The sequence below is a fragment of the Microcaecilia unicolor genome, chromosome 13, assembly GCF_901765095.1.
Source record: "Microcaecilia unicolor chromosome 13, aMicUni1.1, whole genome shotgun sequence".
Lineage (NCBI taxonomy): Eukaryota > Metazoa > Chordata > Amphibia > Gymnophiona > Siphonopidae > Microcaecilia > Microcaecilia unicolor.
In genome coordinates, this window is record NC_044043.1 from 93,795,470 (window position 1) to 93,814,159 (window position 18,690).

At 42.9% G+C, this 18,690-nt stretch overlaps 1 protein-coding gene across 2 annotated transcripts in view; it reads right to left on the reverse strand.

Moving 5' to 3' along the window:
* Positions 1–18,690, reverse strand: part of PHC2 (polyhomeotic homolog 2) — a 292,890-nt gene that overhangs the window by 85,622 nt on the left and 188,578 nt on the right. For both annotated transcript variants that reach the window (XM_030185734.1, XM_030185731.1), the window contains 2 exons: positions 14,044–14,525; positions 11,269–11,428 (listed from right to left, as the gene is read on the reverse strand). In XM_030185734.1, coding sequence (XP_030041594.1) covers positions 11,269–11,428; positions 14,044–14,525 — 642 coding nt within the window. The remainder of the gene's footprint in view (positions 1–11,268; positions 11,429–14,043; positions 14,526–18,690) is intronic.

Here is an 18,690-nt window from a genome sequence, read left to right on the forward strand (position 1 = left end):
AGCTTATTTTTGCCTTACATTACAAATTAGGTAGGCCCAGTTTTTATCATATAATATGTACACTTATCTTTCCTAATTAGTTTTCTTCTTTTACTACAGGTATGAATGAATTTATTTGTACTGTTTGCCCTTGTATTGCAGGCTTTCTTATTGTTACTGTTCCACTCTAATGCTTTTGAGTTTCCTTCTCCTGGTTTGTTGAGTGGAAAATATATTGTCTAGTGAATGATGAACGTGGAATTTTTCACATTTTTTGTCCTGACTAAGGTGTTCCAACTAAAGGCTCTTTTTATGACTGTGACTTTCCCAAAGAGCTTACATTTGTTTTGCTTTGGAATATTTCGTTTTTCTCTCTCTATTTTTCTATCACTTCTATAGTAATTTTCAGGGGCTTTTTCCCTGGGACATACTATACTTTTATTGTTTTCTTATATACCAGTGTCACGCTATAACCATTGGGTTTGATACCGATGTCTGGGACTTACATCCATTGAGGGTGCTCCTTCAATGGATGACGGTATCTCATTTATTAGATTTTGAGCAGACTTCCATTCCATTTTCGGAGTGGCCTGCGGATTCGGCATTATTGCCCATATAGGGGTTACCTGTATAGATGATCGCCGTGACAATAAAGGGACGCCTAAGGCATTGGTTGAGATTGTATACAGGTTGACTGGGGCCCTAAATTTTTGTTCTCTTTTAGACGAATATTTAAGCATCTATTGGGGGTTAGCGACAAAATGGCGAGTGTATTCCCATATATGGCGAGTGTATTCCCATATTTCTAACCGGCGAAAACCAATTAGATCGCTGCCCTTTAATTTTAGAGAACTTATTTTCGCTGTTCGCTAAAATCTTTTTTGGAGTTTTTGCTTCCCCCACTTTTGGGGTTTTCAATATGGCGAGTGTTATCCCATATGTAATCCAAGGCGAGTGTAATCCCATCACATGGTGAGTGTTATCCCATACCAAAATTCATGGCGAGTGTTATCCCATGGTCAATTTCTATAGAAGCATACTCTGGAGGGCAGTATTTTTAGAGTAGGTTATATATAGTAAGTGACACAACTGACTCCTGCGCTATTCTCATATTCATGGCTATCATTTCTTTGTTAATATAACCTGCGGCAAAAGCATAGGGCTTTCCGCCAATTAGTAATTTATATTTTAGGTTCCACTTCTGGGACGCTCTTGAAGACGCGTGAGTATAAAGGTGTTTTCTATACGCATGATGCATGTTTTCCTTTGAATGATCTTCTTTTGCACCCTTTTTATTTATGTATATATATTTATAGAGGTACCTATTATAATTCTTCGAACTAGGATCTAATTTGAGATTTAATTTGCCATTTTACACTGCACACCTCCCCCCCCCCATGTGGATTGCTTTCCCCTTACTCCTAAATCCATTATGTCCACTCAGTCCTCCACTAGCCCCCTGGAAAGAGTTCTTAACTTTTTCCCCGCTGATAAAAAAGAACTTTCCCGTTTATGTCAGACCTGGCACACTGTTTGGTCCGCTAAAGACCCAGGACTAGAATGGCCAACAAAGGGTTCATTTGATCAGGGTAAGCTCCAAGCCTTGATCTGCTACAATGAATCCAACAAAACAGGAAAATCTAGGGATAAGCATTTAGCTGCTATTAATAAATTCATACTTATTGCACAAAACCAGCATGACAGAGCCCTAGCAAGGTCTGATTGCGATCAAACCCCTTGCCAAGAGGCAATAACACCTACGGCCCCTCCACCCTATGATGCTGCTACCGCTGCAGGTACTACCAAGCTCCTACCATGTGCAGTGGGATATACCCCGATACCCCCGGGATATTGTGATAAACCTCAGCTACAGATTTCTCAGGGATCTCAGACACAGACCCCCCCATCTCAAGAATCACAGACAGCGATACCTTCGCTGCCTGCAGTACATCCCGCTCCTATCAGATTTGACCCACCTACTACCGTACACATTGCCGGTTTAGTTGATCTATCTCTTCCCTCATCACAAAAAGACCCAATTCCAATATCTCAGGGGTCAGTACAAACCCAGACGCCCTTAACCCCTTCAACAACCACCGCCCAATTGCCTACTATTACTACTGTTCCAACGATGCAAGCAACAACCCAGACGCTAACCCCACCACCGCCTCATGTATATCGTACTATTGGAGGCTATGAGATTGAAATACCCCCTCCCATTATTGAGCAATACCCTTGTGTCCCGAACCCACCGGTTCCGGTCACCGTCCAGCACCCTACCATCAATCAAATTGATGTGGCTGCCCAGACCTCCACTTGTCCTGGTCTAAGATCAGGATTGACCTCACACATGACCACCCAAACGACTACCTACCCACATATGGGGCACACAACTCAAACATCACCTCCACCACTACGTTTGGACTCTTCTGTCCAAACTGGTCCCTTGCCCGCTGAATCCCTACAGTCTATCCTATCCCAATTGCGACAAATGGGTTTCATTCCATGTAGTCCTGCTACACAAACACGGGCTATTTGTCAGGAACTCTATGATCGGGGTTTCATTAAACCGCCCCCTGCTCCAGTGAACCCTAGATGGGACACGTTAGGTGCACGGCCAATGCGTCCCTTGGTACTCCCAGCCAAACCAGCTAATAAGGAGCGACCGAAGGTTAGACTCTCCCCATTAGACGAAGCATGGGAAGTTTTAAAACAACAACTCCCCACAAAATCGGACATAGAGGATATTCGAAACGAGCCTCCTCCGATGTTCCATTTCTCCCCTTTTTCAGATAGTGAAGTAATCCCTTCCCTTACAGACGATTCACCTCGTTTTACGTTACCTAATACCCCAGTCCCCTCGGAAGAACAATACGGTCACGCATTGGCTAGTATGGGAGATGGCCTCGCGTTTGTTTCAGAGGGACTTCGTTCCTTACGCAAGTCCCTGACAACACAACCGCGCCCTGATACCCCGGACACCGTGGTATCTGTTGCACCAAAATCTGATTTTCCTCAACAACATGATCTTATTTCTCATCATACCAGACAACGCCACCCTCAAAGTTATCTTACTAATGAGGGATCTAACCGCTGCCTTACAGTCATTGATAGTCCCCATCATCCTACAGTTTTGCCCGCCCTAAATACCAGTACAGAACCTATCCTATCTGGTCCACCTAGCACACCTGCTCAATATGTGGCATTACATGAGAATTCATGGCATTATGTTCAACCATGGATTGATAACCTTGCAGGATGGTCTGAGGCACTCCAGCCCCAGTCCGCCCTTTTTCCACGTGAAGGATCCCTACGACCAGACAAGCTCTCATTAGTGAGAGACCTCATTTATGATCACCCTGACCCTCATTGGGATCAGAAAACAACACTTTATCTAATCCAGGGCTTTCAGGTTTGGAAAAAGTATGAGAATCAGTTTCCCCCAACCGCCACGAAACCATTGGAGAAAATAAAACTTTTTCCCCTGTTGAATAAAATGTCCGGAGGTGTCCCTCATACGGAATATACTCCACTTTCAGCGGTTGAATTGAATAGCCTTATACTACAGCTCCCGGATATTGCACAGGGAGGTAATCGATGGTTGAAGAAATTACAAGACATAACCCTGGGGACCACTCTGTCAGTCGGCGATATGAAAGCGCTCCTGGGCAGAACCCCACACGTTAGTGTCACTGACATATTCACTCAATCGGGCTATGCAAAATTTGTTACAGATACCCAATATGATGGTAACCCTTTGACTGAAATTCAGACAAAAATATTTCAGGAAATCCGGACCATGTATCCGACCCTTAAAGACTTTTCGGTTATCACTTCCCAAAGATGGGAAATGGATTCAGAGCCTATTGAGGCTTATTTACTCAGACTCCAAGACCTATATAAGGAAGAAACAGAGAAAAAATTTGACTCTGATAATGCCCTCCCAGTATTCTACCATTTACTGAAGGGAACCTTACCTTCAGAAATTAAACTTAAGTTGGAGAACACCGTGGGTCTCCACCTGGAAAAATGGCCTAAAATTCGTGAACACATCCTTCATCATTGCAGACGGCTTATTAAAAGCAAGCAAGATGAAGCCCAACATCGTAAGACAATACACACTAACTTGGAAGTGCTGCAGACTGAAGATCTCAAAGAGAAAAGAGCCTCTAGGAGCTCTGACCCTGATATCAATACTCCTGACACTTCTCCCCCTGTTATTGTTATGTATGCTGACCAACGCTATGACAATAATGGCCGAAATCGGCCCTACCGCCCAGACCGTAGAATTGATTACCCAGAAGAACGAGGTCGTCGCTCTCTACCCCAACGAGGTCCCCCAAGGGGCCCTCTTGAGGATACTAGGCGACAACGAGACTACCGTTCCCGGCCTAGCCCTGATCGCTATCCTGATGTGCTCTGTTATCGCTGCCAACAATATGGTCATTATGCTGCTGAATGTCTTCAGACACAGCCATATAGATTTAGAAAATCGCAGGTCCGTCAAAATCCCCCTGAACGGCAGTCATTCCCTTTATGGAACCCGGATCAACACCGTCCGCAGTGACCACAGATTTAGGGATCAATATTACCCACCCCATAATGACTAGGCGTTACCCCAAACCCGATTTGATTTTGTTGCTCTCAGTCACTCATACTACTCAGCTCCTCATTTAGTATCCAGAAACCATTTCTCTGTATGTTTCTGTTTCTATTACAGGTGACATGTCTTTATCTTATATTTTTTTTAGGTTTAATTGCAAGTGTATGTTTATGGTACCATACAAATGACCTAACTGAGTCAGCAAGTTCTTTATTTGTTTTTTTTGCATACCTTCCCTGGGGAGTTCTTATCAACTGCAGGGATAAGCGATCCCCAGAGGATGTTCATTTTATGTTTTTTTATATAAACCTTAACTGACTTATTTATGCCATTTTTCTCTATACGGGATCCCTTTTAAATAAAAGCTGTGTATTGCACATTTTTAAAATGTTTTCTGCTTTAACTGTTATGCTGTTTAAATTAATGTGACATTCACTTCTTTAGTTTTTTCATGAATATAAAGCCTTCATTTTTGAAATTTCTCTATAATATGTGTTCTTTGAAAATTACTATGAAAGGTTCTATATTATATGCCATCTAAAACACTGTTTATTTGTGATGTTGTTTAAAATAACTAGTGCTGATATTCACTTCCTGGCTCTCTATTGAGATGAACGAACTGTTTTCTTTTCAAGTCTTATCTACAACTTTCAAACTTCCTTCCCTGCCTCTTAAAGATTTATAGTTTTACGATACAGTTCCAGCATTTTTGGTTCTCAATAGGGTTTGTAGATTAACCCTTGCATAACATAACTAACTGGTAAATCAAAACTAAAGAAATTAAGGTTGCTATTATTTTAAAGCTATGTTCAGATAAGACTAGCTCCAATTGCCAAATTTCCTTTTATTGAGAACCGTACCTCTGGAACCAGTTAAAGTAATTAACTTGTTTTCCTCTCCTGAAGTATTACTTTTATGAAGACTAATTACACCAGCATGAAGTATTAATATAGAAATTTCAACTTACAGTTTTTGTCTGATGTATAGACCTATTTTCAGTCACCATAATATCCACTGCTTGCAGTGAGCAATAAACTCAAATTAGATACAGGAAGCACCGTTATTTCGTGATTTCCTTAAGACTGAATGACAGAGATTAACCCTTGTAGTTCTTATTTTCTCTAGAGTTCATCTTTACAAATGCTTTGGACTCAGTATATGATACAGGAATTCATTACGTGTTTCAGATTTTTAATAACTATTCTATGATTCTGTATTATCCTTGTTACTTTTTGTTTGGAATTCAGATCATACTGGTCAATTTGTACATTTATTGCATTAATAAAAATTGTTATTATATCTTTGATTTTTGAATTTTACTAAAATGTTTAAAAAAAAAAAAAAATGTTTCTACTTGTTTGCTGCTTATAAAACTGCTTCTCCTCTGTATTTAAAATATACTCTAAATTGTAAATTGATTGCTGGGAATATATAAGCTTATTTTTAGCTATCCCTCTGAATGTGAATCTTGATATGCTGTCATAATTTAGGGCCCAAAATTGTGAAAGCATAGAAATGATCAAATTAAAATTTAATATAAGTTTTATTTTCCAAATTGGTTCTGACCTATTACAGAGGACTATAGGTTATTGTCCTTCTCATTTGACCTATTTTAACCTTGTAAAGGTCACGTGAGGAGGCCTCATAGAAATATATAGTTTTTTACATTTCTGATATTAGCTTTTCTCTATCTCTCTAAATATCATATTAAAAGCTGCATTTTCCTGGAACAGACTCTGACCACAATGTTTCCTCAGACTCTGCTTACTTCCCGTGCCAGCAACATCAACTTTACAAAGAACATTTTATTATTCCTACTGGTAATTTGTGATATTATATATTGACACTATGCTCCACCTACTGATGCGCAAAGGAACTAACAATGCATTTTATAATCTATTCTTTCTAATGGTCCTATGCTAAGATTTGACCACTTGATTTTACTTCTTATATCACCTCTATTTATTAAGTCCTGTAGGTTGAGTGAAGACTGTCAATCCAATTTCTGATCTACCGCCTCTAGTTTAGTACTTCTACTGCAACTGACTTCTGGCAAGAAAAAGAAGCACCAACTTCTCCAATGAGAATTTTCTTTTGTCCAAATGATGTCATTAATTTAGACTTTCTTGGTTATGCTCTCAAATAATTTGTTGTATTGAATATTTTTGCAGGCTTCTCATCTTTTTCAGAACCTACGTGTCACTTTACGTATGAGCTCTCTATTACAGCGGACAGCGACCGTGATTTCAGAAGATACTTCCATCACTTGGACTACTTATGAGTTTTTAAATTTCTGCACATTAGACTTCTGCTCTGAATATGACTATTTGCTAATCTACCCTTCTGAATCATCTCACTCGTAAGTCCTGCTGGCCTCCTGCAGCTGAGGGCTCAACCCTTGGTGAATGGTAGTCATCGTAGGTGAAGATTCCATATCTATTGGCGATAGATTGCAACGCATTGCCCTCCATACATCAATAATTGAACATTTACCATCATCTCTAAATTTTAATTGTTTTTTATAATCTTCTCTTTTGTTCCATATACTTTACCATTGTTATTTGATCATGTCTTTGTCTTTGTAATAATTACCAATCTGTCTTGCACATTATGCAAGCCAGAAGTGTAGATATATTATGCAAATCCCAATTCCTAGTATTAAGAGGGTTGAAGTTGAAGCTCTGACCCCTACCAATCAGGAGATATAATTTCATATATACTATTGTTGTTTATGTAAATTGGCTTTTCATTATTGAACCCTTCTGGTTTCCCTTTTGCTTTTGCACTTAATTAGCACTGTTTTCTCCATGTTTACATTGTCTTTCATGTCTATTCAATTCACCCTGACTACGCCCACTAAGATATAGCAATATATCATTCAGGCATACAGTTATTTGCTTATTCCTTTGCCAGCCTCTGGCTCTTGATGGACTGATTATGATGGTGTATGCCTAGAATAAAGATCTATCCAGGCCCAAATGATGTTAGATCCCCCAAGGTTGTAGCAATAATCTTTACACCTTGCAAACTGCTGGACCACAAGTCTTGGGTCCATGTGAAAAATATACGGGTTTACTCAACCGCAGAACCAGATGTTACAAGCCTAACCATCTCAAGACCGGCAACTTCCTTCAGCAAGCCAGCCTGAAAACCCAGCCCTGTTAGATCTCCTTCCAGATTCTTCAACGCTTCCACCGCCTCAACCATGAACTGATACTTAATTTGAGAACTACTGTTGCTGTTTATGGACATTATAGATTCATATTTTGTTTTATTTTTAGTTTTAGCAGTAATCCTGTCTAGAAAAGGTTTTATTTTATTTTCCTATTATTTCCTTTATTGTTCTAATTGTTTTTCTAAGAGTTTCCCCGTTATTTCTGTATGTAACTCAAATTGAAGTTGATATTGCTCAGATACAAGAGTTATGCAATTGTTTAACTCTGGTGTAGGCTTACTTACGTTGCATGTCTTTCTGTAGGTTTGACTAAGCTCCAAGAGGGTAACGGATATATACAATACTTCCCATACTTCCAGGTCATTATGCATATGTCAAGATCCATGCAGACCTTGGTTAATATACCCGCATACCTATATTTCATGGGATTTTGTAAATGATCTCATGGATTAGCCCCATTCATAAAACCTCTCTCACTACAGTAAGCCTCAATCACATAGATATGAATAAGATAGAACCGGCATATGAAAAGGTTGCAGAAAATTATTAGTGTACTAACTATAAGTTTGTGTAGGATTGACATAATTGAAGTATTGTCAGGATGATGAGTTCACACCGTAAACAAAACAAATTGTACCAGTTGACCTTAAGACTCAGATAATTTGATGGCCTCATAGAATACCTTCTGGAATGGATGGTACCACGGTACGTTAACCCTGGTGTCACCCTATGGGATAGGGTGAAGAGGGGAATGTTAATATATGGCCTGGCTTTGGATCTACCACTGGAATAGTGAGGGCCAAAGCTATGAAGCCTAAAATAACTGAAGAAGTACTGACTAGGCCAAATAACAAGTACATGATTTAATATTTGAGAATCTGTAAAAAGCGGTTCTGAATAATGAGTCCTGCTACAAATTGGTACAATTTTTAATTCAAATTCAGCTCCTGTACTGGGGAAAACAAAAACAAAAAGGATGGCTCAGATGAACAAAATGGAGCCTATTACATAGTTCTTAAGATGAACAAAATGGAGCCTATTACAGAGTTCTTAAGATGGTGTGAAAAGTATGTGAAAACTATTGCAACAGGGAACAGGTGTCTCAGAAATGAGATGTGAAAAAAGAACTTGTTCCCAAAACATACTGATAAGCCCGCGTGGGAACGTATCATCTCAGAAATTGAGAGCTAGGTTTCCCACCATTGACTTCTATGGAGAGGTTGTGTATAAAAGAGGGGAAAATGTGCCTTAACTGGGAGTTTTCTCAGAGGGCGAAGCTCTGTCCGGTTGTACTCAGAATCTCTCTGCTGAATGTACCTGATTAAAGTCTGATGTCTGTATTTGTACCAACTTGAAGACTTGTCTTTGGGTAAGAAATAAATAGTATCTATCTATTTAAACCTATCTCTGTCTTTATACTATCTTCTCTTTACCTTACATTTAGCTTACAAGGCAGATCACATACACTCAGTCTCTGGAGAAACTTAGACAGAATTTTAATAGGCATTATCTGGGAACATAAATGGCCCAGAGTATACCTAGATCCAGGAAGACAGAAAGCAGTAGTTATGGGAATTAGATTTCTATTACAGCCCCTAATGCAAACCCAGAGCAGACCTCCTTGTGATTGGGTGACAATGAAGGTGGGAGAAATCAGACAGAGCCTGTTATGTGAAATAGGTATCTTTAGTCCCCCGTGTGATCTGGAGTCAGAAAGAGGTCCAAGAGGGGGAAATTAAAACAATCTCCAATAGTATCTATTTTATTTTTGTTACATTTGTACCCTGCGCTTTCCCACTCATGGCAGGCTCAATGCAGCTTACATGGGGCAATGGAGGGTTAAGTGACTTGCCCAGAGTCACAAGGAGCTGCCTGTGCCTGAAGTGGGAATCAAACTCAGTTCCTCAGTTCCCCAGGACTCTGTGAAGAAGTATTTCCTCGGGTTACTTCTGGGTCTATCCCCTTTCACCTTCATCCTACTGCCACCTCGTTCCAGAGCTTCACCTCCTGTGAATTAATGCTGCATAAATATTTAAATGTCTGTATCATATCTCCCCTCTCCCGCCTTTCTTCCAAAGAATACATACAGGCTTTCCATACACTGTTCTGCCCGAGAGGGGAAGGTGCAAGAGTGAGTTTTATTTATTTTTAATACACCCTAATTTCTATCACAGTCTGGCCCCTCTGCTACTTTTAACAGCAGAGAAGACTGGGGTATATTTTGAGTCCTATCCTGTTAACTGTGATTTGCTCTCGACTGACACTGGACACAAAAAGCTTATTTTTAAACACAAAGCTTTTGCTTTCTTCAGTCAAGATCTTAGGGTTCATGCTAATGTTTCTAAGGTTACCCAGAAAAAGCTTTGCTGGGGCTCGAGTTCTTTTTCACTCACACTCTGCTTTACCTATCGTTTTAAGTCATTTTTCATTTTCAAACATTGCATTTGAAAAACTTGGGAAACAAATAGTTCTGTTAAAACGAATAAACTCTGTGGATCAGCTTGATGGTAGAGTGATGCCACTCTTTGAAGGTCAGAGTGAAAAGCCGTTATGCTGCTGTTGTAGAGTGATGTGGTAGCCGTGTTAGTCCACTTTTGAAGGTAATAAATAGAAAAAATAAAAACATAGAAATATATTTTCTGATGTGATGTGATGAAAAAATGTATTAAGTTTTAGTCCAATAAAAAAGGCATCACCTTATTTTCATTTCTAGGTTTTATTCTATTTCTATTTATCACCTGATCCTAGATTGACTTTAGCATTATGATTTATGCCGTTTTTACCATTTTTGTGAAACAAGTCCATTCAAAATGGTTTACAGCACAAGAATAAAACGGATGGATAGAATATGGGACAGTAAAATGATTAAACTGTAAATCACACTTAAAAGCTATATAAATTGTGCAAATGTTTTTCACTAATGTACCTGTGTGAAAACGAAGTGTCCCTTTCGACTCCCCCCCTCCCGCTGCCGCCAATCCTCCCCCGCCACGTACCTTTGCTGGCGGGGGGTCCCCAACTCCCGCCAGCCAAAGTCCCCTTCAGCGCCGGTCTCCGAGTGCGGTGCATTCGCTGATCTGGATTCTGCTTCTGTGAGTCCTGACGTCCTGTGAAAGATGTCAGGACTCACAGAAACAGAATCCAGATCAGCAACGCGCCGGAGACTGGCACTGAAGAGGACTTCGGCTGGCGGGGGTTGGGGACCCCCACCAACAAAGGTACCTGACGGCGGGGGAGGGTTGGCGGCGGCGGTCGAATGTGGCGGTGGAGGGTCGGCGGCAGGGGGCGAAAGCAGGGGGACAGCTAAATCGGGGGGGGGGGGGGGGCATGCCCCCGTGGCCCCCACCTAGCTACGCCCCTGGTCTTGAATGAGATCAATGACTGCTCAATAGCAGCATTCCCGAAGGGGCAGACGCTGTGATCTGCCTGAACCGTGTTTCCCGGTACCCAAGAAACTGGTGGACACCAAGTCTAATGGTGTGTTATAAAGAAACCTAGAAAAAGCGCTTACCCTGCAGCTGAGAGCTGGCAGGCTGGGAGACCTCCAGTTCTGGGGCTGCTGCGGAAGACGGCGCTAAGGTGCTCTGAAGCTGAGAAAGGGGGCTGTCAGAAGTTTTCTTGTCAGTAGGCTGCACATCTTTCTGAGGGACCTCCCGGGGCGGGACCTGGGCCTAAGGACAAAAAGAAGCCAGTAATTGCAGATCAGTAAAAATCCAGAGCCTGCAAATTCAGAAAAATGAACCTGATGCTAGACCACCCAATGCACCTACAATATGACTAGCCTCGTCAGGGTACCTAGCCGGCTCTAATTTTCTCAGTCTTAACATTTTACAGGTCGATATTCAGCCTATGCTGGTGTTATTCCCTGATATCAATGTTACCAGCATTTAATATCCAGGTTTACACAGCCGGTTATCTTTTATGCAGTTAAGTGTGATAAGTACATAAGTATCGCCACACTGGCACAGACCAAAGGTCCATCAAGCCCAGCATCCTGTTTCCAACAGTGGCCAATCCAGGTCACAAATACCTGGTAAGATCCCAAAAAGGTACAAAACATTTTATGCTGCTTATCCCCAAGTCATTTTAACAATGGTCTACAGACTTTTCCTTTTGAAACCCCGCTAAGCTAACCGTCTTTACCACATTCTCTGACAATGAATTCCAGAGTTTAATTACACGTTGAGTGAAGAAAACTTTTCTCCGACTTGTATTAACATTAATACGTATTAATACGATATTTAGTATTTAATCGTATAAGTGACACCACGTAAAGATAGGACTGACTTTTGTGCAGTCCGACGTAACTGCTAAACCCAACTGCATGTGTGACGACTTCGCTCCTCGGACCACCCACAAAATAGCTGCTTTGAGTTTAATGGTCAGTGGTGATATTCAGCAGCTGCTGACAGCCCTGAACAAGCGACTAAACCGGTCAAGAGCCGTTTCTGGCCGGTTAAATCACTTTGAACGCTGACCCTTCATATTTTTGTTCCGAAGCATTCCGGGCAAAAGATCCTAAAGAAAATAATGAAAACGGCCAGTAGGTCAACTTTCAGATGACTTCCATAGCTAAATGGAGCTTTAACCCTGGGGAAAAAAAAAAAATCGAACCTACGAGCAGAAAATGGGTAGCACTGGGAGTGGAACTACTGAAAATGTGTGTGGGGATCTCGAAATCCCCCTGCTTACTTCCTCCAGCTTTACCCTACAGATGTCTATATTTGTAAACTAGTAAAACATGCCAGTTTCTGCAGTAAATGAAACGGGCACTAGCAAGGTTTTCCTGCTGAACCCCCCCTCCTTACCCACCCCTTCGGCGTTGTGAAGCCATTCACCGCCATTGCTCCACACCTCGTCAACGCACGCCACCTTCATCCACTGACGCCATTGCTCCGCCCTCTTCGTCATCACGTTTGATGCTAGGGCGGGGCCCAGACACAGTGATTTCGATGGCTTCACCACCACGAACCCTTCGAACCCGAAGGAAGTGCCCGCAGGACGTGACACTGACATCAGTGTCCTCAGAACGTTGAGGGTGAGTTTTATTATATAGGATATGCAAGACAGCTTCCCTGCAGGACAGATACCCCTCAATATTTTAAAAAGAGTAATGTCCTAGGGTGGGGGAGTCGGGGAAGGACCCTTCTAAATATACTTCCAGGGCTACTGTAATTTCAATTCTTATGTAAAAGTAGGGTGTGACACACACATAGCGTGAACAATAGTGCGAGGATCCCCGTAAAGGACTCCAAGATATAAGGTCACCAAACAGATAAAGAGGAATCCAATAAGACCTGACAGCGGGGGAGGGTTGGCTTGAAGCAGCATTAAGTCGTGACCACAATAAGAGAGAGGAAAAAATTATCAATGCTTTTCTTGTCGAAGCACAGCCCTTGAAAAAGCCTGCACGCGAAACGGATGACGCCGCCGTCGGGCAACAGGTAAGTGCTCGACCTTACTTTATATGTGAAAATAGCTGCTTCATAGTATCTCACAAAGAATTAGTAAAGGTTCTTCAAATCAAAACAAAATTTGAAGTTAGCATTGAGAAAAAAAAATTTGTTTAAAGAATAAAAAAAAGAATAAAATTACTTTTGAAAATAAAATTGAAAAATTGAAGTAACTGAACTACTAAACGGACTTGGAAAAAATCCACAATTCCAGGAATAACATGTATAGAATGTTTGTACGTTTGGGAAGCTCGCCAGGTGCCCTTGGCCTGGATTGGCCGCTGTTGTGGACAGGATGCTGGGCTCGATGGACCCTTGGTCTTTTCCCAGTGTGGCATTACTTATGTACTTATGTTCTAAGCAAGGTTTTTATGATCAGTGATGAACACCACGCCCCCAGTTAAAGCCGCTGAAAATTGAAAGTAAGCGGTCGGGCGGGCATTTTGAGGTCTTTTCCTTGCTTTTTTGAAACATTTTTTTGAAATATTCTGTAAGAAATCAAACATTATATTTCCACGTAGGTCTTATTGGATTCCTCTTTATCTGTTTGTTTGACACACATAGCATGTCACCTTTAGGACTGGGGGGCTCAGGGGATGGGCACAAGGATACACAGCCTGTCACATCTAGGATTGGAGGATGGGCATAGGGGTACCGAGCCTGTCACCTCTAGGACTGGGGGATAGGCACAAGGATACAGAGCCTGTCACCTCTAGCACTGGGACCTTCGTGTCGTCACCCATTAAACAGTTACATTGTAAATGATGAGTAGACAAACAAGGGAAGTTACGATACAATGTATTACCAGTTCTTCATTTCTGCTTCATACTCACCGGACTAGCGGGAGGCTGCATTTGAAGAATCACTGCTGGGGCCGGTAAAAATCTGCGAGAAGACTGACCATTCATAGCCAGCGTTTCATGTCCTGGTTGCACGGGAGCCACTGGCTGCAACCCGGTGGACGCATGGAGAGCCGGCGGTTGCTGACTGGCGCATGGCTTGTGCAGACCGGGGAGAGGACACTGCTGCAGGGCCGTGGGGGCCTGGGTCTGAGGCGAGGCCTGATGGGACTGGATTTGTATTTGTGCCTGTGGCATAATAGGCGGGACAATCAGACTCTGGACCTGCGGAGGCGGCTGCTGCGTTACAGGCTGGAGCTGTGCCGAGGGGCTGCCCTGGAGAAGCTGCGTTGGGGCGTTGCTCTGGATCAGCTGGGCCCGGGGCTGGATATGCTGCTGCTGTTGGATCACAAACTGGTGCTGGATCTGTTTTTGGTGCTGCTGAATCAGCTGATGAGGCTGGAGCTGGGTGTAGGCTGTGAGGAAAAGGAAAAAAAAAAAAAACAGAAAAGTCAGCAGTGTGGGATCCGGATTCTTGCCAAAGTCACTGCTTCACCACGGATCAATTTACATAACTTCTCGACTGGAAAAAAAAAAAAAGCTGCATGTGCAGCAAATCTTCGGGCAAAAGCAGTCTAACAACACTGAAAGCAATTGTCCAGCACCCTACCCTGCAAACAGCGAAGATACTTACTTACCTGTAGCAGGTATTTTCCGAGGATGCAGGCTATACATTCTCACATATGGGTAACGTGGTCTGTAAAAGCTTGATACAAACTCCAGACTGAGCAACGCGGATTGCGTTACCCACATGTGAGAATATTAGCTCGCTTGTCCTTGGAGAAGGCATGTTCCCTACAGTGACAATACCGAAAAGGCATCAATTTATCATTTTACTGTGGAGGAGTAGCCTAGTGGTTAGTGCAGCGGACTTTGATCCTGGGGAACTGGGTTTGATTCCCACTGCAGCTCCCTGTGACTCTGGGCAAGTCACTTAACCCTCCATTGCCCAGGTACAAAATAAGTACTTGTATATACGATGTAAACCGCTTTGAAAGTAGTTGCAAAAAACACAGAAAGGCAGAGTATCAAGTCCTATTTCCCTTTCCCTATTTCAGATTCTACATGGAATGTTGCTACTATCTAAGATTCTACATGGAATGTTGCTATTCCACTAGCAACATTCCATGTAGAAGGCTGCGCAGGCTTCTGTTTCTGCGAGTCTGACGTCCTGCACGTACGTGCAGGATGTCAGACTCACAGAAGCAGAAGCCTACGCGGCCACATTGGTGATCTGCAAGGCTCGATGTCTACATGGAATGTTGCTAGTGGAATAGCAACATTCCATGTAGAATCTCAAATAGTAGCAACAGTGGAGGAGTGGCCTAGTGGTTAGGGTGGTGGACTTTGGTCCTGGGGAACTAAGGAACTGAGTTTGATTCCCACTTCAGGCACAGGCAGCTCCTCGTGACTCTGGGCAAGTCACTTAACCCTCCATTGCCCCATGTAAGCCGCATTGAGCCTGCCATGAGTGGGAAAGCGTGGGGTACAAATGTAACAAAAATAAAAAAATCTAAAGTAATTGTACAATTTCTGACCCCTACAGCTGGTGGCCTAGGAGACCATGATAGAGATATAATGTCTGACATCTAAGTTATGTTACACTGCAAAGTTATCAGCACAGTTTAGGAAAATCCTAAGCAGAGATCAACTGAAAACAGGATGTTCAGTTTTTGCTGAAACCGAATCTGCGACTGAAATTTGTTTTTGGCTTCAGTTTCTGCTGAAACTGAACGGCCAAACAGCCCCCACTCCACCCCACCCCACCCCCCCAACAAAAGAGAACCCTCCCAGACCCACCCCCTGGCGGTAGCTCCCTTCTGGGCCTACCTTGTGGGCGCAGGAGCATCCCCATTCATTCCTGCGCAAGGGCCAGCTCCAGGTCCAAATGGCTTCTGAGACTGTTGCTGGAGGTCCAGGCAGCTATTTTGAAATTGGAACTGGCATGGGCAGGAACAATCCTCAGTCGCTCCTGTCCATGCCAGTTCCAATCTCAAAACTGCTTTTCGGGATGAGATTGTGGCTGGAAGTCCCGGAAGCCATTTGGACCTGGAGCTGGCCATGCGCAGGAGCGAGTAGGGACACATTCCTGTGCCCACTTCCCATAAGGTAGGCCCAAAGGGGGGCTGCTGTTGGGAGGGAGCGTTCCGGGAGGGGAGGCTGACATGGGGGAGAGGCTCTTTTTGGTCAGAAGGGAGTGGAGGCTGCACGCATCATTTCAGATCCAGTCGAAAACGCACAAGCATTTTTTGGCTGAAACTGAAGGCCAAAAAAGGATTTCAGGCCGTTTTTTGGCACTGAAACCGAAACTCAGTTGGCCTCTAATCCTGAGAATACTGTATCTAAATTTCAGGGTTGGTACCGCCTGTTGGACAGCATAGAATGGCAAAAACAACCCTCCACTGCCTGCCGCCCCTTCCTCTTCCACCGTTCCCCCATTCATCTCTCCCTCACTTCACTTACATTTCTCCCCCACCACCATTCCCTGTCTCCACAAAAGTAGTCCCCAGACCCTGCTGCCCTCCACTAAGAGCATCAATCCCTGCCCACCCCCAAGCGTGGACTGAGCTAACGGTGCTTCCGGGGTCCCCAAAGGTGATTTCTTCTCTCACACAAAACCTCTTGTGAGCAGAGGGTGGTGTAACTAGGAAGGCTAAGAGTGTGTGCTGGCTAACAGCTCCCCCCCCCCCCCCCCCATGTGTACACAGGCAGGTGGGTATGATGCTGCCATTGCCACAGGCAAGAAAGAGTCGGAACAGGATGGCAGCAACAATGGAGGTCACCATGTGAAGGAGAGGGGGAGGGGGTGGACACCAAATGTTCAGGACACCGAGGGTGGTTGATTCCTTATGCCAGTTCTGCTAAACATAGAACAGTTTAGCCTTTTAAAAAAACACACTCAGACTGGAGGTGGCACTTTACTGAACTGTTTACATTTTCCTTACAGAGAAACCAGTACATGTCAGGCGTGACTCTTTAAATACAGATCATATCAAAGAGGCTGCTTACAGCAGGCCAAACACATAAAGTCGGCCTGGGCAGAGCTCCAGCACGTGTGCCAAGTGACTGCTGTGGGCAGCTTTATTTTGGGACCAGGCTTTTTTTTTACTCTGCACTAATTATGTCATCCCACTGTTACCCACAAAATTAGCACTATGGGAAACACACTGCATAAAGATGGGAGGTGCTTTGTTACCAAAAAAAGTCAGAACTGCTCTGAAACCTCCACAGAGAAACCCATGACAGCTCTGATTGTCTGCTACATTCACCACAGGAACAGATATTCCCACCCCCCACCTCCGGGTCTACATCTGCATTTCAAGAGAGACCCATCACTCATGGGGCGCATTGGCACATATGGGAAGTAGGGCCTGGGATCAGAGGGCATTGCAGGCTCAGCCCCCAAACTGCATGCCTCACAACTTTTTTTTTTTTTGCACTTACAAATTTAACACCAAGGCAGTAACACCCAAGAATGTAATCCAGTAACAAACAAACAAAAACAATTACCAGTGTAATCCAAAGATGTTATATGCATATCCTTAAGTTCATGAACAACACTAGTAGGCGACGTAGATTTAAATATACACTCGACTCAACACAGAAGTGCAATTGAATACGCTGAGCTTTTTTTCCTGCATCGGCAGTGGATTACAATTGTAGCAGAAGCCTTTCGTTCTCTTTGAGCTTAATATTCGTATATTTATATATCACAAGACTCCTGAAGAAGGCGTCTGTAGTGCCGAAACATGGCTGTGTTGAGTTGAGTGTATATTTAAATAAAGAGATTGTTCCTAACCTACATCGCCTACTAGTGTTGTTCAAGAGCCTACTCCTCCTACTCCCCCTTTCCTCAGATTCTACTTTTCCTAGGAATTTGTGTACCTCCACCCTTGTGGTGGTTTGGCTTGCTATCCTTAAGTTCACAAATTAAAAGGAGTTATACATGTTGACGTTGTAAGTTGATTACCATACTTTGCATTGTTAGTTGAATATTTTTCCTACTGTAATTGTCTATTGCTCATGTTTGATTTATTCTTACTGTACAATGCCTTGAGTGAATTCCTTCAAAAAGGCGGTAAATAAATAAATAAAATGCTTAAAAATACGATAATTGCATGCCGATGTAAAAAAACAGACCTCGAAAAACACATGCATGTTATACGCATAAAATATGGCTTCTGCATCTCTCCCTATCCCTTCTTCCCCCCCCCCCCTCCCCACAGTCTTCTGCAAATCAGATAGCTCTCGCTTTCCCTTCCTCTTCTGTTCACGCTTTCCAAAAATACTAGAACTAGGGGGCATGCGATGAAACTACAGTGTAGTAAATGTAAAACAAATCGGAGAAAACGTTTCTTCACCCAACGCATAATTAAACTCTGGAATTTGTTGCCGGACATCGTGGTGAAGGCGGTTAGCTTGGCAGAGTTTAAAAAGGGGTTAGACGGTTTCCTAAAGGACAAGTCCATAAACCGCTTATAAATGGACTTGGGAAAAATCCACAATTCCAGGAATAACATGTATATAATGTTTGTATGTATCCAGGTGCCCTTGGCCTGGATTGGCGGCTGTGATGGAAAG